The following is a 19,647-nucleotide window of genomic DNA, read 5'->3' as shown; positions in this document are numbered from 1 at the left end:
GGTATATTTTGAGAAAAAATATTTGAGACTTATCAAGCTGGTAAACTTTATGAGAAAAAACCATAAATTCTACAAAATCGTAATTTTTTATCATATTCAGATGCGATTTACGCCATGTGGTGGCTTAACAGAAAAATTACCTTTATACATAAATTGAAAGCAAATGAACACTTCTTTTCATATACTATCATTGAATTTTTTTGTTTTAAGGAAGAAAATATTTTTTTTAGCATTCCCATTGGTGCCTATTTTCCCATTTCGTCATACGACAGCTGCCACCTTGAAATTTCCTATTTTCATCAATGGGAAAGTTCAAAACTTACTTTCTTCCTTAAAACAAAAAAATGTAATGATAACAATTGGCACATGAAAATACCTTTTTTTTCCTTTCGATTTAGGTTTGAAGGTCATATTTATTTGGACCACTCCACAATGCAAATCGGGTCTCAATATAAACGAAAATGACGATTCTGAGAAACTCGTAATTTTTTCTTGTAATGTTTAGCAGCTTAAGAAGTCTCATAATATTATTTCCTCAAAATATACCTTTTGTGTAGTTAGTATTCATTAGTCAGACATTCATAACACATGTTGGCTAAGTTCTTGTAGGCGTAGTAGACAAAGAAAGTGCTTAACAGCGCAAATGACAAGAAAGAAAAGATGAGACGAGAACAGAGCCCTGAACAAACAACCAAAGTTTATTGCAAACCAACTGCAATATACAGAAAACAGAATCTGTGCATAACCACGCATTATAAGCTGAATTGCACATACATGCACCATACAGCCTACCTTATCGACAACCGGTCATATAAGTGGACCCCAGATAACTAACTTCACAGCAGTTAAAAAAATTGAGGGTGCGCTAAGACAGGAAGCGCCAAGTTCTTGAATATAGAAAGCTTCACTAATCTCGTGCTCGCGCCGATTTTTATATTCCCCGTAATCAAACACCTGTCAAGAATTGGCTGTCAACAAAACTTATTACAATGGTCTACCAAGTGGCGGGAAGGAAACCTTTTAGAGAGTTAGCGTGCTCCCTCAACCGATCATTCATGCATCGCCCTGTTTGGCCGGTGTCCACAAGTAAATAATATCTTGTAGAGAATAGCTAAAACACATTCAACATGGTGCATAGCGTGTTTCTTAGTGCATGCTTCTTTCTCAGGTCCTTCGCTGTTGACCCTGCGACATAGGCCAGCGAGCTTGTCGCGTGCGCACAATGCAACTCTTACGCCTATTTTTCCAGTGACCTTCTTTAGCCTATGGGAAACTTCGTGTACGTAGGGAATAACAGCCTTGCTAGAATGAGGCTTGTTGAGTTAGCTCTTGCTTTGTGTCTCATCAGGCAATCTTAGTGACGTTAGGAGAGTCTTGGCAATAGAAGTTAGCAGGGGATTAGAAAAGCCTGCTTGTTGAAGGCAGTGAACTTAGAACGAGAAACTGCACTCTATCTGGCGGTGACAAGAGTCAGTTAGAATTGCCTTTAGGCAGAAAAAAGCGATGCTTTGCTTGACTAGCTTAGAATTAGTGGACGTAAAAAGAAGGCTTTTTCTTGAGAAAGGTTCGTACCGCCAATATACATGGTCAACCAAAAAAGCATTTCCAAGTCAAGGCATCGTAACTGGTCGTCATGAATCGAACTCCGACTTTAATTCCAGTTGCATCATTTCACCCCAAAAAATGTCAAATATCTCACCGGTGCAGATGTGTGCAATGGCTGAAGTTTAGCACCGGTTCTTTGTGACTTTTTACTCGCGCGGTATGAAAGAAGTCTCATGGCTAACTTTGATCACACGAGTACAGTTAAAGTGTTCGACTACGTTGACGACTTTTTAGTGCTTTACCGCATTGATCAATCTGACCCTCGGCGAACCACCGATGAGATATTTGACGTTTTCGGTTGTGAAATGAAGAAACTAGAAATAACGTCGGAGTTTATTTCTGACGACAAGCTACGATGTCTAGAATTAGAAATGCTTTTTTTTTGTTCACCATGTATGTTGGCGGTACGAGTCATGCTCAAGAAAGAACCTCCTTTTTACGTCCGCCCATTCTAAGCTGATCAAGTGAAGCATCGCTTTTTCCTGCCTAAAGGCAATTTTAACTGGCTCTTGTCACCGCCAGATAGAGTGCAGTTTCTCACACCAAGTTCACTGCCTTCAACAAGGAGGCTTTTCTAATCCCGAGCTAACTTCCATTGCCGAGACTCTCCTAACGTCACTAAGAGTGGTTGATAAGAGACAAAGCAACAGCTAACTCAACAAGCATCATTCTAGCAAGGCTGTTGTTCCCTACATACACGAAGTTTCCCAAAGGCTAAAGAAGGTCACTGGCAAAATAGGTGTAAGAGTTGTGTTCTGCACACGCGATAAACTCGCTGGGCTATGTCACAGGGTCAACAGCGAAGGACCTAAGAAAGAAGAATGCACTAAGAAACACGCTACATGCCATCTTGAATGTGTTTTAGCGATTCTCTACAAGATATTTTTATACTTTTGGGCATGGTTACATTGGCCAAACAGGGCAATGCATGAATGATCGGTTGAGGGGGTACGCTAACTCTCTAAAAGGTTTCCTTCCCAGCCACTTGGCAGACCATTGTAATAAGTCTTGTTGTCAGCCAATTCTCGACAAGTGTTTGATCACGGGGGATATAAAAATTGGCGCGAGAACGAGATTAGTGAAGCTTTCTATATTCAACAACTTGGTGCTTCCTGTGATAGCGTACCCTCAATTTTTCTTAACTGCTGTGAAGTTAGTTATCTTGGGTCCATTTACATGACCGGTTGTTGATAAGGTAGGCTGTATGGTGCATGTATGTGCGATTCTGCTTATGGTGCGTGGTTATGCGCAGATTCTGTTTTCTATATATTGCAGTTGGTTTGCAATAAACTTTGATTGTTTGTTCAGGGCTCTGTTCTCGTTTCTTCTTTCCCTTCTTGTCCTTTGCGCTGTTAAGCACTTCCTTTGTCTACCATACAGCACCAACCAGTCGTATAAAGCACATTGTTAGTCTTGGAGGCGTATGTGCCAGTGAAATTGCAGTAATATTACTGCGCTTCAAACACTTTACACATGAACTTGTACTTAACATGTAGACAAATTTTGGTATCGAAGCAATGAGCAGTACTTTTAAACTACCTTCCCACAAACCACACTGAAACAACATTCCAGTAAGTTCAGAAGGCAACTACGTGACCGAAAATTTTTTTTCTTTTGAAATTATTTTACTGTTTCACTGTTTTTAATGCAGTAAATCATCACAATTTTTTTTAATACATTTGAGATGGTCGCCAAAAAATAGCTGGGATGTTTGGCGTGGAATGACCCATTAGTGGTTCAACCTTTTACACTGGCGACATCTAGGCCATCTACAGTTTTTCATTATGCATTGTACACATTTCTACACGCACTGCTGTTGATCTGATGGTAAACTGATACTTATATTGAAAATATAAATAGGTATATAGGACACATGGCTTGAGATGAAGCCTTTCCCATCAGAGGAATGTTCCTAAAATGTACAAGATATTTGGTGCACCCTATGAGTAGCGTCCACCACTGCTGCGACCCTTTGAGTGAGGTCGTGAGCCCGGAACAGCTGCTTTCAGGTTGTGATGAAGAGTGTACTGCATTGTCAGCACCCAGTCCATCGTAGAAGAAGTAGTGTGCTTTCCTTTCAACATTCTGCATGTAAGAGATGCAGAACATTCAACTAAGCATTTAAAAAATACTGGGAACAATCAGAACCTCATTATGATGTGTCATATAATAAAAAGCTCCAGCTTCTCCACTTTCAGCTTTACCCCTATTTACTTTTACGTTTACAAGCATCTGTGCATATTAGTGTACGAATGCAAGTGCCATGTTTGAGTATGGTTTTTTCACTACCGTGGTGGTGGTGAAAAAGTGCTTCTCTCTTGAATCATGCACCTACCAAAAAGCTTGAAATATACTGGGAAGCTCAAATTGCAGCGTTTATATTAAGTTTTCTTGCTAAGCTAGAATACCCTAACCAATAGGCCACTACAATGGTTGATACAAAAAATTATATAAACCCATTCAGACAGAAAAGCAGCAATATTTATCATTTACTTTGAAGGATCGTTGTGTAGACATGTACACATCACAGATGTACAATCTACTGTGTGAAAATAGTGTAAAACATCGAGCAAGCCCCAATATGGAAGGATCAACAGCACTTACAATATGACAACTGCTGCTGGAAAAACAGCACTGTGTATTTGTGGAAGCTCACCTCTAAATTTCTTCTCCAGTTACATAAATTTGGTGTACTCGATAACTTTATGTCTTTCACAGGTTGCTTATTGGTCAACAAAATGATTACTTTAGGCCATGATTAAACTGACTACTCTCAAGAATAAATAAGACGTGCTAACCCTATTCTTCGAGTGCATGCATAAGCAGCTCTTTCGCAGTTGAATTTTTTTTTAATTCATAAAAACAGCCATGCAACAGATAATGTATCACAAGTAAGTTAAATATATGCTCAATAAGCTCTGAACTGTTGGACCATAAATATGTGTAATTTAAAAAATGCACGACATATTGGAGAAGTAACTAACAGGAATATATGCATGGAGGGCTTATTAGTTGGATCAGTGTCCTTACATTCGTAAGGATGAAACCTGCACAGACAAAATGCATGAAACAGACAAGAGCTGTTAGGTCTGCCTGCTTTCATTTACAGCCACCTGTGTCGCCATCCTCATTTTGTTTTTCGCGAGCGTGTTCTTTAGTGACTAACTATGCCTACACCATTATCATTTGTGCTGTATCAGTATAACTGAACGTTTTGTGTGCGTGTTTGTTGGTACACTTTGGCTAAGCTTTCATATGTAACCACATCGCAAAACCCTACACCAAAATATACAGAAATATTCTATTCTACAGTATTCTATGTGCCGCAGTACAATGGTGCAAAAATGCAAAAAGATGTGTGCAATTGAGTGTGGCTATTCAATCCCTTATTAAAGGAGATCAATATTTCTATATCCTGATTATTTACGATATACTAGTATAAATATAAACAAACCTAGCAAGGCATAAAAAGCGCGAATCACTGATTAAACAAGGTACATATAAATTCTTTGGTTAGCTGCACGATTTTTAACAAAACACGTCACGCCGCTGCAAAGCGCAGGCATCAAAGGGGTACTGATACAAAGTTTAAGTATTTTTCAATTGTTGCTTTAATTAGCGTATTTACTCGCATTAAAAACGCACCCCTATCTTCAGTCATTGAAATCTGGATTTTTTTTTCTCCCGCGTAATAAACGCGACCCATTTGTCCACTGCAGTCCCGCTAACTGACAGCTGGCGCCTCTTTTACCGTTGATCTGCTTCGTTTTTATTATTATTATTATTATGCCATTTCTTTCGCCCACCTCGGCTCGCTCAGCCCCCCCCCCCCCCCCCTTTGTTTTCCCACCCGCTGCCGAATGCCGTAAGGTTTATCTGCGCGGGGCACATCCCCCCGTTTTCTTTAACCATGCCCCAAAGCGAGGTTCACGAACACTGCGACTGTTGAGACATCGCAGCTGATAAGCACACAGCGAGCGAAGGTCACGAAGCTACCGACGCCATGAGACGGTCGCTTCCTGCAATTACGAGTATCGCGGGCAAATCGGGAGTTGGCAGGCAGGCACGCACTTCTGCACTTCGTTGTTCGCATACACGAAAGCTTACCTTTTAAGCAATAGCACGAAATCCAAAAGCGTTCTCCGTGTAGCTCCCAGCGTACAGTCCGTTGATTGCTTGATCGGAAACACCCTGCTTGTGGCGGGCACAAGCTTCAACGAAAGCCGTTGACAGAGGACACACACACCGCCGCACCGAAGTTGTTCTGTACTAGCCGACACGCCACAGATTGCAGTGACACGTACTGTATCTACTGTTAGCACAAGTTAAACTGTGCAAGCCGTATAAGTACGCGTCCCTGACAAAGCAAGTGAATAGTAAAATAATAAACCACTGTCAGCCTGCAGCAAACACGCACACGACATGTTACCACCCAATTCAAAGTCTGCCTGTTGACGATGGCGATGCGCAGTTGCCCCGAGACCTCAAAACCGAAACCGAAACCGAAACACATAGCAGTACCGTTTTATGATATAATTTCCAAGCTATGTCAAGCCTCCAAGATATAGTGTAATATTTCATGCTTGACAACATATTTATTTGCTAGCAGAGCTTCAAAGTCTTTTTTTTTGCCACTGACGTGTGCAGGTGGCAAATGCGTAGCCTTCGTAATGCACTTTTTTTTTTCCCGGGTGAGGCGTTATTGCGGCGTTGTTTCGACATTTCGGATTTGTTACTTGCGGAACATAGATATAAATAAAAAGTTAGGGAAGGGTGGCAAGGAGGTTGTTCCATATTTGACACATCTCCCACCCTTATTTATGTTCGTTTGAGGAGATATTTTTAATTCAAAATGGGGCAAATCTAGAACCGAAACAAGCTCAACTAAGGCTGCCTTGACATATACATACTATCAACGTTCTTCTAGGACAGTAATATTTATAAATAATGTTTTAATATTACTGTTTTAGAGGAAACGTGAACGTATGTATGAGCCAATTGAGTGTCATTTGAGCTACTTTCGGGTCAGGATTTGGCCCATTTCGCAAAAAAAAAAAAAAAAAAAAAAGAAAGCTCGCAATTCGGATCCGCACGTATGCAACTACAGGCAAAAATTTACATACAAATTGCGCCAGGCCCCCTTTTTTCCTCTTTCTGTTCCCTTGCACGCATAAATCCTAGCAACACCCCTGCTGTGCTATTAGCTTCTTTTAAATAACACTCTGCCACTCAGCAAGAACCAGGGGCTATGCTTTTTTTACCGACAAAGTATGAAGGACGCTTGCTTTTATTTCAAGTCTTAAATTTTGTGTGAGCATACCAATGTGCGATTATCAGTGCATTGTAACGCGACAGTAACAACTGTCCATTACAATGCTGCAATTAATTAGTCAACTACTCTCCATCTTTTTGGCACGGGTACATTGCGCTAGTGCTGTCTACGATCGTTCACGTGTATATTATACGACGCGCAAGCGTGCATTTCAGTAAATATAAAAAGAGCACTAAGTGCCCCCAGAGTGGTGCGACCCATTGGAAGAGTTCACCCGTGCTTAGCGTATGTGCGCCAAGCTTGTCCTGCGGCGCAGCATGCGTGCACAGCAGCTGCATCAGAGTAAGCTTAGCCTGTTAATTGCAAACATGCCTAGTTCCGTGGTAATGCGAATACTACAAACATTCAATTTGAACTGACCCATGTTCATAGATCTAAATATAACTCACCGAATAAATCAGGGACCCGTGTATTGATGCGAAATACTTCAGTGTGAGGAAATATATGGACCCCCATTGTAAAACATTGGCCCCGTATCTCCATGTTTCTGCAAATGTCGTCAAAAGACGATAGTCTTGCGTGTGGAGAGAGTGAACAGGACATTTATTTGGTGTTCTGCGCAAGAAAGTCGGTGAGTGGTATTCTGTAGGCACTGCGTTTGAGTGCCTCGAGCGTACAGCTAAGGCGAAAAAGAACATCAAATCATGTCGCACGTGAGACATGAGCGCCATCTGGCAGTCTTCCTAGAAAACAAAGCGTGTGGCTTTGATAGGGGTGTGCCCGCCCATCTCAGAGGTGATAAGGTGTAGAACGCAAGGCGACGGGTAGATTCCGCTACCTTAGCAAAGCGTTGGAAACACTCCCTGTTCCGTGCAAGCATTTCATGGTCAGCGCAGCGTGATAAGCGCTATGGCGCTTAATATTACTAATGTATGTTTTTTCTAGTGAAAGATGCACATGCAGAATATATACGTGTTGTTATGGTGCCACAGACATGCGCAATCATGGATTTTTAATTGACGATTGCACAAGCATGAACGCTCAATCTTGAGCAACACTGGTAGGCGCTGCGGATGAGGTCAGCCATTTCAAGTACCAGATGCCGTATAGAGTGGACAAACCGACAAATGTACAGACAGACAGACAGACAGACAGACAGACAGACAGACAGACAGACAGACAGACAGACAGACAGACAGGCAGGCAGGCAGGCAGGCAGACCAAAATTTTTGCGTTGAAGGTCCCCAAAAAAGACTATCATCCTTAATAAATCAGGACCTCTGGTACAAAAACTTATTGTGATTTCAAATGAGAAAGCGCCCACGATAGCCTGTCGAAAACCGTGTGTAATCGTTTCATGTTATGTTTAAGTGCAACATAATCTCTTTTACTGATGTCTCTGTGAGAATTAGGGAAGAATGGACATAAGCGGCAGCAAAATATTTTTAGTAGGAATCCCAAAAAGTTAACCCATGAATTAAGTCATTGAACATGTGAGGAATCTTCTGAATATAATAAATAGGGGGTGGTTTAATAAATAGAATACAAAGCACGATATATTTTGGCGAATGAATTATGAGAAATGAAAACGAATGCCGCAACATCGATCTTTTCACCAGACTTTTGGCATGCGGTTTGATTGCATCCGTTGAGATGTGATATGTATTAATGCTCTAAACTATATACATATATGATAGGTGTAACGTTCAAGGAAACACCCTTGGGTGTAATTTGCTAACATATACCTATAATACACCTAAATATGAGAAATGGGCGTACAAAAGGTGGAATTGCAGAACTTACACCCATGCGGATAAGTTTGGCAGAAATAATAGGTGTAAGATGGGTGATTTATTCAAAAATCCACCCTGAAGGGTGTGAAATGATTTGCAGTGTATCATTCGAGTGTAGGTTAAAACTAGCGATTGTGAATCTACCGACGCTATGCGGCTTTTTCGACAGGTGCGCATTATGAGGGTGTGCGAGAAATGGGAAGGATTTTAGAAGTCAGGAACAACTATGGTTGGTGGATGCACTAGCTCATTTCTTGTAACAATACTCGTACATCTTCACAACAACTTAGAAACTCGGTCGAACATGAGCCCCAGTGTTGGTTCCAGTCTTTCATCATTGGTGCAAGTTGCACACTTTCTTTGTGCGTCCACTTTTTAGAAAACATGTTTACTTTTAAGCAATGTATATTGTTATTGCAATACACACCTGTATGCTAAATCACATCATAAGTAATAAAAATTGAGCAAGATCCTTAAACAATTTTTCTTTACTACATTACGTGCCCTTAGCTGGTAGAGGGGGAAAGAGAGAAAGGTTAAGCGAAAGGCTGGGAGGTTAATCAGTTGGAAATATTGCTTGCTACCATGCACGGGGAAGGGGTAAGGGGATACAAAAGTAAGGGAAGAAAAAAAAGGATAAAAGGTGAAAATATAAAAAAACGCACACACAAGCAAGGGAGTGTCATAATCGTTTGCGAAGCTGGCTGACCATAAAAAGTTTAGCAGCGCCTTCGTCGCCTTTTGGTAGGAAGCTCGGACGTTCTGGCCCCGCAAAAGTGAATCTTCAGAAAGCGGTTGCTCATCGAAGCAATCATCTCTACTTCTTCTAGCCCTTTGCTCTAACTCATGGTAGCCAATTGGCTAACATGCTATGTATACACCCCATTTAACATCTCTACTTTACCTACATTTTTCGCTTTTTTCCTTTGCTATCTGCGTGCCGCCTGTCCTTCGAATTCTAAATTCACAGCGTTACTGCGTATATATGAAAGTCGGCGTGAAATTAAAAAAAAAATCACAGCATATCCACGGAGTGCCTGATGATGAGTGGGGCAAAGCGTCCGTCCGTTTGTTCGTTCTTGCTTCCATCTGTCCGTGGACCCGTCTGTGTGACTGTCCATGCGTCCATACGCCCGTTCATTCATGCGTCCATTGGTGCGCCCGTCCGTCCGTGCATCCGTCTGTGCGTTCAACCATGCGTCCGTTCCTGCGCTCATCCGTCCATGCGTCCATTCATCTGTCCGTCCATGCGTGAGTCCATCCGTGCATCTGTCTATCTGCCCATCCGTCCATCTAGTTAACATTACAAGTACTGTCATATCGCCTCTTTTTATCATTTATTCAACATATAGAAGTACTGCCATCCAGCGGACATTCCAAGGACTAAATGAGAGGTGGCACTCGCGCACTTTCTTACGGCCGGCGCTTCGTGTCTACTTCCCACCTTCCACCGCCTCTAGATAATGGCGATATGACTATTTTTTTATGATCATGCCACCAGGGTCCAACCCTCGGTAAACCTGTGTTTAGAGAAAGTGTTTAACGATTCAGTGCACATAGTACTCTACTATGGGAGATCGTAATGCCGTCCCGACTACAACCCACAATTGGACTCGCCTATTACATTGATGCGGATTTTGCTAAAGCCAAGGAGTTTACGTTCAGCAAGTTTAACGTGGCAACTCTTTCTGGTCAGATAGTGCTCAAAGTGCGTTCTTCTGATACTAGTTTTTTTTTAGTAAGCATTTAATTCAACGCAAATTTTATTGGAGATTAAGTTACGATTAATCATCTCTGTAAGTCATTTCATCAGAAACAACTATATTTTCATTCATGATTACCATGCGCTGGTTTCCTCTTCAATTGAAAAGGGTGCGGGCGTGCCGCTCCTCTAGTCCGGCCATGGAGATGGCTACGTACTACTACAACTACATACATCGCGGACGCCCGACCCGCATAGGAAGCTTCGTCCCCACAAAAAAAGATGTTGAGGATGGCTTTGTTCAAATACAAAAGTAAATCTATTTCTATTGTAATGTTGCTTGAAAACATAGTTAATCTTCATGCTGTGAATATCAATGTCGAGCAACCATGCCGTACTGTCCTCAACACTCATCAATGATTACGGCAACGAACGCATTGCTAAAATGCTCAAGGTCAACGGGCTTACAAGAGCCACTGTATACTTACACTTATGCCGTATTCTGCACAGAACTGATGGACTCCGACACCTGTGCGCTTCCTCTCTCTCCCTTTTGCAACATTTTCTATTACAACTTTCAAGGTCCCTCATTTTTTCCAACGGTGTAGGGTGACACACCAGTTTCTCTAGACGGGTTAACATCGCTGCCTTTGCTCTCTCTCTCTGCTGTCTTCCTCCATTGGCGCTATTACATGTAAAACTTTGACTGACACTTCCACGTTTGAATGGCACATTTGTACCGTATAAAGTTGACGGTGGGGATGACCACCCCCGTAGCTCAGCGGTAGAGCATCGGACGCGTTATTGAAAGGTCGCAGGTTTGCATCCTTCGGGTCTCAAGTTATCTCTTCACCCACTTTTCGTTATTCCCATGTGCATTACAATTACTTCTATTAACACTCCCTATACCTTACCTGGAATTATTGTGTGTCAGTTCTCAATAATATTGCGTCTATAAAAGAAAACGGGCCCTTAACTAAAGGCTTACCTGTCAAGAAGCATCGTTCTGTGAGAGCGTGACTGAGGGCGTTGTCATAGTTTTCATAACAGTGGTTAAGAGGTTTGGGGTTCACCCAGTAATTACCATTTCTCTGACCCCGCGTAAAAGAACGCGTTTGAACTTTCACCGTATTTTTTTGACATATAGTCCCGCATCACATCTCTTTTTTTTATTTTTTGCTTAATGACACCGTCACCCGTTTAGAAAAGACTTAGAGGGATTTCGGTAACCCTAATTAAACCTGTTGCGTGGAACCTGTTAAAACCGAACGTCGAGCGAATGTCCTTCTTGTTCTTCCATTTTTCGGGGCCCTCGTGTTAAGCCATCGACCATCACGCGGCTGCCTGTAATTGCGTTAAGCTTCAAAACGTCAAACCTGCTCACTCGTTCCCTCCTTCCGCCCCTAGTCTGTGTACCTAGTGTTTAAAGGGCAGGACCTCGGCGTGTTTTTGTGTTTTTTTACTTCTTTTCTTTCGACATCATCTAAGAGGAACCTGGCACTGATATTTTTTTGTTTTTTATTATAAGGGAGAGGCAACGAATTCACTTGAGGTCAATAAAATCGGCTGCGCTCGATGCCTAATTGTTGAGCATACACTGAACGACGGCTCAGCATTTGCTTGCAGTGCTGCATAGCTTTTTATTTTGAATGAATCAGCAAGAAGGCAGATTAATACGTAATAATGATTTAAACAGTGCGGAGGAGACGGAACACGCAGAGAGATGAACAAATATGTTTTTTTTTCGGTCTATTTTGCACTGTTCAATCTTTCTTCTTGAGAAACAACCAACTCGCCCAAGCATGTGTTTTCACAACCAAAACTTTTCAAACAATAATATTAACTGTACCGCCAATTTCTCGAAAAGGGAATCGCTTTTTATCCTAATCGATGAGAAATTTATTTCTGTCTGTGGTATACAGATATTTTTTCCCTACATCCTATCAAAGCTGTTTGCCTGAGTGTAAAAGAAAGGTTCGGAGTTCGTTTTACCTTTACTGAGAGACTGTTGTTCAGGTGGCCATGACCAGATATAATGCACGAGGTACCATTCATTAAGTGCGTCTTTATGGATGACGTTTCGCTTCAACTCCTCATTTTGAACACCCGTGAACATAATTAGAGTTAAGTATAGAGCACTCAAAAATCACGCGCCCAGCACAAGTAATAACAGACCACATTATGAAGTACATGTCTTTCTCATTATACGAAAATTGCATTCTAATTTGGTGCAGTGAAATATAGGAATCAAGAATCGCCTAAATCAGAAAAGCATTTAACATAGACGACAATTTCCTCGATTGGCGCCTTCATCAAAATTCTTACAGGATTGCAAACAAACGCTGAAAATGCAAAGCTTGTACGTCTTGTTCTCTTGTGGCCTGTGCCGTATTTTGGACGCAACTCATGACGCCATCAGTCTGCCCCCGTGACGTCGTGATAAAATGAGCTCTCGATTGGTCCACATGCGAAGGACATCCGTTGTAAATTGTCTGTTACCCTACTTTTTCGTGCAGCCTTTGATGACTCGCGAAACTGGCGTGCGTGATCAACTGATTTCACTTCGTTTTGCGCGTATTCGACTGCCCAAATAAGAAAACCGTAGGTAGTCGAAAAACGTGGTATCTTGATGGGCTCAACAATTAGGGTTGACACTGTCCACGTGTTTTATAATAAAATAAGTGGACAGATGAATATAGTGCTTGTAAAAGGAACACTGAAGGAGAGAAGCAAATCACCCTCTCGTATTTTAACTCGGAGTGGCCTATAGCGGCTCTTTAAAAAATATTTTTAACACAAAATTCTCAAAAAGTGATACTACCTACCAACACTGAAGCAACATGGCGAACAATTGTGCAAAAATAAAAGTATGAGTAGATTTACTTCATGTGAACACTTATTCACCACGTTCGAAAGGCGGACAGCCAGAGCGGTCACGCCATTCCTTCGGTCAAGGATATTCTCGAGATTTACATTTCAAGGCACAGGCTCCAACGCCTACTCAACTTTTATATATGCCTGATTAGGTGATTTAGTTTTCAATAGAGTCGAAGATCATTCAAAGCTAAACGTGTCAGCGTATTTTCTCTTCGGAATACCAATATCCTGCATTTTAAACTTCAGTCATCGTACAAATGAAGCGCAATTGTTGGAAATGCACCCTTCATAAAAAAAGTGATGGAGGTGAAACTTCTTGAGGCACGTGTGCTTAGATTTAGGCGCACGTTTAAGAACCCTAGAGAGTCAAAATTCCTGGAGCGCTCAACTCATAATCGAATTGTGGTTTTGGTACGTTAAATTCTGGCTATCATAATTATCCCCATGGATAGTGCCACCGTTATTTGCAACAATTACGCGAGAACTAATTGCTAGCTACCTAAATCATTCACGAAAGAAGAGTGGCTATTGGAAGGGCTTGTTCTTTAGTTAGACGCAACCAAATGAAATCCGATTATTTTTGAAGTACTATGTACCGAGTCAAAGATAAACAAGCGCACTACAAAACGCTTGGTGTGCGCTAGCCTTCTTCTACATTGCTTGCTAACCATGCAATGGAGTACAATATGACTGTCCTAGTTAGTTAGTTAGTTGGTAAGTAGGTAAGTCAGATAATTAATTATTTATTTATTATGTAAATTAGTTAGTTAGTTAAGTAATAATTAGTTAGTTAGTTAGATAGTTAGTTAGTTAGTTAGTTAGTTTTGGTTTTGTCTCAACAAAATATAGAAGAGGTCTTGTGAAAATCTAACTGAAAGAAATAATTTTTTTTTCGAAAGTAATGGAGTCTGCTTAGCCTATGCTTTATGAAAACAGGCTCCCCCGTTTCTCAATAACTTTCTATACCCCTGTTATTTGACCGCCGTGTTGGCACACCAAACATTCGGCTGATTGGCCTCTCGGTGTTTCTTACCCTGGCGCCTGTCATGTCCGCAGTGTCAATCACGAGATGAAAGAGCAAGTGGTTCTACTTGACTTAGTGCGTTCGGTGTATAGCCAACGTCTCTTTCCACAGCCCTGCCTGATAGGGCGAGTTGATCGGATGCGCCTAATGACTAACGACGGGCGGCCGTCGTATGAGAAGTATGGGACAATAATCCTCTCCTCCTCGCAGTGTGCAGCTTGCTGAACACTGGCATCGCGGGCATCTTCGGGCCGTCGTCGGACGTGACCAGCATGCACGTGCAGTCCATCTGCGACGCGCTGGACGTGCCGCACATCGAGATGCGCTGGGACTTCCAGCTGCAGCGGGACGATCTCTCCATCAACCTCTTCCCAAAGCCCGCGGTGCTAGCCAAGGCGTACGTTGACCTCATCAAGACATGGGGCTGGAACAGGTTCGCCCTCGTCTACGAGGACCACGAAGGTATGTATGTCAGGCAGTTTTTTTTTTTTTTGTATTAATAGCGCAAGGTTCTCTTCATGCGTAGATTGAATTGCGTTTGTCGCCGTCGGTGTGGCTGCTGTCGTACGCGGAAACGTCGGTGGGTGTGCGTCACAGCAGGAGGGCAAATGCCACTACTGACCACTAGTTCATTAAATTGAGAAGGGCTTGAACGAACTGTCGGGACTCTTCATTAGCGTCCGTGCTATTCAATATCTGGCGTGGAGGAAGGAAAATGGTATGGTATGGAGCACAGCTGAATGAGAAAGCAAGAACGAAGGAGAGAAAGAAAGCACGGAAGAAAAAAAAAGGAAGATGGAAGGAAGGAAGAAAGAAAAAGAGAAAGAAAGAGAAAAAGAAAGAAAGGGAGAAAGAAAGAAAGAAAAGTGCTAGGTCAGGTAGTAAACATTAAGCTTCTCTTGTCTCCATTTTTTTTCGACTGGGGAAGGGTTCTGATTTTTAACTGCGAAACTGCCCTTTCAACCCTGGCGGTGTCAGTTGGCGCCACCACACATGACTTGCTTTAGCATCTCGAAAACGAAACCAATACTGCTCATTCTTGAGGAAATGCTCCTTCGATGATTCTCACTGTCATTTACACCAAAATTGGGGCACGTTTGCGGGACAAGAGGCCACAAAGAAGAAGAAGAATGACCAAAGCCTTGGGTGAAGCTGAGGCGCGTCTGCTGAGGTGGATAAGTGTGATTTCCAGGGCAACGTATCGAAGCTATTTTATTGACCATCACACTCATAAATCAGACGTTGCTTCACATTTTGCATAGTCTAGTGAGTAGCAGAATTAAAGAAGCCACTTCTCTCATTTTACAAACACTGTGGCCTGATAACATAATTTCACGTGATGTTCATTATTTTAGAAATACTCGCAGCACTGGCACAATTCTTCGTTTGTTTTCTTCTGAGGTCCTAAAGATAAGAAAAAAAGCACGTGGAAAAATCACCAGTACAAAACAAAACAAACACAAAATAAAATCCAGTGCTAAAAGGGTTAAGGTAGTGATATATGTGCTCCGTCGTGCAGAGCACCTCAGGTGGGTATACGGGCCACAGGAATTGGTCGAGCACCGCTACTTAGTGCGACTACTGCGAGCGTTAAACGAAATCTCTGCTCGGTGAAGTGGAGCACATCCATGACGAGCAAGAGAGATAGAAAAAGAACGTAGAGAGAGAAAAAAAAAGATAGGAAAAGGGAGAAAAAATGCAAAAGAAAGGAGAAGCGATAAAATGAGAAAAAAAAGAGAAAAAAAAAGAAAGAAAGCGAGAAAAAAGTTCAAAAGAACGAGAAAAAGATGGACGAAAAGAAAGAAATAGAAACAGATACAGAAAAGACATACAAGAAGCAAAGAGAAAGAGAAAGCAAGAGATGAAAGTATTGTGAGTACAGGAAGATATTAGAATACAAGCTGTAAATAAGACGAAGGCAGGTGGAACAACGTTTTTTCACGAAAGGGAAGCTTCGTTAGTTGCTTTTAGTGGAACAAAGCTTTGGTGTATTAGGGAGGTCGAAAGCACACGTAATAGACTGATCGTGTAATTCATCCTGTCACATGGTTGAAAATTTTAGCTGTTTTCGAAAAAAGAAGGCTTGCGTAACTAATGTTTCCTGTCGAGGTAGTTATTCATAATTAAAAAGCGCACTGGTTTGCCTAAAGAGTGATGTCGAAAATGTAATGACAAAAAAAATGGCAGCATATCCACGGAGTGAATGATGGAGAGTCGGGCGAAGAATTCGTCCGTCTACTCGTTCTTGATTCCGTCTGTCCATGCGTCCGTCAGTGTGACCGTCCATGCGTCCATCAGCCCATCCTTGCATGCGTCTGTTCGTGCGTCCGTCCCTGCGTTCGTCCATGCAGCCGCCCCTGCGTCTGTTCATGCGTCCATCCATGAATTTGTCTGTGTGTCCGTTCGTCCATCTATTCAACACTCCAAAAATTTCCGGAGCCCTCCACTACGGCGTCTCTCATAATCATATAGTGGTTTTGGGACGTTAAACCCCACATATCAATCAATCCAAGTACCACATCTCGCATCTTTTCATCATATATTCCCCATGTAGAAGCACCGCCATCCAGCAGTCATTCCAAGGACTAAACGAGAAGTGGCACACGCACACTTTCTTACGGCTTGCGCTTCGGGTCCACTTCCCACCTTTAACCACCTCGAGTTCATGGTATATACTAGTTCACTGTATTCATGGCACTGCGGCCGAACGCTCGCTAAACCTTTCGAAAACCAAGGAGGTTACGCCCAGCGAGTATGACGTAGCAAACTTTTTCAGTCAGATAGTGCTCAATGTACATGCCAACGGCTGCAAATGGTAATGAGAGGCGGAGAATTCGGCTTTTACTTTCTTACGGCTTACGCTTCGTATCTACTTCCCATTTTTAACCACCTCGAGTTCCTTCTTGGTATATACAAGTTCATTGTATTCATGGCACTGCGGCTCAACGCTCGCTGAACCTTTCTAAAGCTAAGGAGGTTACACCCAGCGAGTATAACGTAGCAACCCTTTCTTGTCCGATAGTGCTCAATGTACATGCCGATGGCTGCTAATGGGGATCGCAGCCTGCGCGATAACTAAAAGCCGAATGCTCCTGTTTCTCATTCCCCATTAGCAGCCATTGACATGTACATTGAGCACTATTTTTTTTCTTGTTCAACAACGCACAGAAGAAGTCTCTCACCTGCACCACCCTGGAGGTCAAAATGTTATACTTGTTACAAACTACGGGGGACGAACGGGTGCCGCTCTAAGGAGCTTTGCCCCTAAAAGGCATCAAAATTCTTCAAAAAATAAAACGCGGTTTCCCTACCGGGTACATGCGACGGCCATCTTGCGCGTGCTTGATGTGCTACCTTTCTTTCGTTGTTTGTTTTTATTCGGTCTTTCTTTGGTGCAAGCGAAACGACCCTGATTGATTGAGGGCGTGGTGGCAGGGCACGCCTACGAAGTAGGCATCATGCCTATATGTTCATGTGCCGGTGCCGGCGTTAGAACGCGAGTTCATTCGTACATATCCCGCGAATAGCAAAATTTCGCAACGCGAAACGACAAATCACCTCCATAAAAGATCAAATTGTAATATTCGAAACGGCTGATCACCAAGAGGCCCACAGTTGAGAGAGCATCTGTTGATGGAAAACGGTGCATCCGAATACCCGTGTGACTAGTGCACCTCTGAAGGCCGCGTTTCTGTATATATACGCATTAAGCACCGTGGTTTAATTGTACGACAAAACTGTCACCAATATCTTGTTTCCGGGGCCTCTCCCATAGTAGAGTAGCAAGTACTCAAAATCGTTAAACACTTTTTCTAAACACACAGGGCCTGATCAAGTGTGAGGCCCCCGGGACGGCTCTATGCTCTTTCATAGTAGAGTACCTATAGTACTCTGAAACGTTAAGAATGTCTATCTAAACACCATTTATTTTTCGCCGGCAACATCTAGTGTGGAGTGCCGTTTCACACTCATCTAGTGTGAGGCCCACGGAACGGCTCTATGCTCACCAATGTAGAGAACCTAGTACTCTAAATCGTTAACCCTATTTTCTAAGTACATTAGGCTCTTTTTACGGTGCGTCTATTTGTACAAGGGTGTTCACGTCACGAAAACTAGTGTTAGCCCCACGGGATGGCTCTGTGCTCTCCCATAGTAAAGCAACTAGTTCTCTAAATCGTTAGCCTCTATTTCCAAACACAGGTTTGGACAAGTTTATCATCACTATGGCGCTATTCTGCACCCCTCTCAAGATAAAACGCTGTCATGAACTGATTCGTAATCTTGCGATGTAGAAGTCATATACCACGGTTCAGCACGCTACTTCGGAAACTCATTCCATAAGGCACACTCACAGAGAAACAAAAAAAAAGAAAATAAACAAGGAAAGAAACGATCACACCAATATTTTCTTTTTCTCCTCTCTAACATTTCGTTTGATCTGGGAAACGAAAATAATCCCACATGAAAGTGTACGAGTTGCTTCCACGGTCAAAAACAAACAATAAAAAAAGAAACACATGCCATGTGAAAATATCTGTTCACGACCGATGACACGAACTGAGAGTGTGAAGTTTTGGGCACGAATGAAGCAAAAAGAAAGAAAAGAGTCGTAGCTAGAAGTACCGACCTAATAATAACCGAGGGTGGCGCATTCCGAAGGACCGCAAACTACGCGATTCCCTCTCTCTTTCTTTCCTACTCACACTCTTTTCTTTCCAACTACTTCGTCTACTGTCGTCTTCAAAAGCGCGTATTCGGCTTTCGTCTGTGCTTGACGATCTTTATTTTGTCGGCCTCCCAACACTCACCACGAGGCACTCGGCTCTGGCCTTCCGGATACACTGTCGGCGAGGGATGGTGCGCGGGAACCGTCCGTTTCGTGAAGCCCATGCCCGACTTGTCTTTCGAAGAAGCTTACGTTTCCACTTTCGACCAGAATAAGCGTTTCACTCCGACTGTCCGAAAGAGAAGCGCTTCGCTCTATCTGGAAGAGGACGGAGCTGAACTGGCAAGAGTGTCGGGCGCCGATCGGTCGAGTCGGCCATACCGTAATCGACAGACGGGAGGGAAATGTTGCCGAAACGAGTGCAGAATAAAGCAAAAACCAGTTAGAATAAATCTTCTGGACATAGGGAATTTCGTTCCCTTCTCCTTCGTTCTTCCGGTCGTTCGCTCCCTTTATAACTTATTTCATCGTCTGTGCTTTGGCCTCGATAAAGTGTGATGGTTGTCGCTTCAAAGCTTCTTTTAGAGACCGAAGCGAATGCTTCCCTCTTTTTAAGGAAAAGGAACGCCATTTTTCTTTTTTCCGACCAGTTGCTCCTTTTTTTCTCGTCTTCACTCCGCTTCCTATAGCGTCGAAGTGCGTTTTTTA

At 42.6% G+C, this 19,647-nt stretch overlaps 1 protein-coding gene across 1 annotated transcript in view; it reads left to right on the top strand.

Moving 5' to 3' along the window:
• LOC142817739 (glutamate receptor ionotropic, kainate 2-like) overlaps positions 1–19,647 on the top strand; it is a 333,822-nt gene that overhangs the window by 272,089 nt on the left and 42,086 nt on the right. The window contains exon 3 of the mRNA XM_075895249.1: positions 14,484–14,735. Within this exon, the coding sequence (XP_075751364.1) occupies positions 14,484–14,735 (252 nt within the window). The remainder of the gene's footprint in view (positions 1–14,483; positions 14,736–19,647) is intronic.

The sequence above is a fragment of the Rhipicephalus microplus genome, chromosome 5 (genome assembly GCF_043290135.1).
Source record: "Rhipicephalus microplus isolate Deutch F79 chromosome 5, USDA_Rmic, whole genome shotgun sequence".
NCBI classification, from domain to species: Eukaryota; Metazoa; Arthropoda; class Arachnida; order Ixodida; family Ixodidae; genus Rhipicephalus; species Rhipicephalus microplus.
Note: the sequence above shows the minus strand (reverse complement) of the source record. Positions and strands in the feature narration are given on the sequence as shown.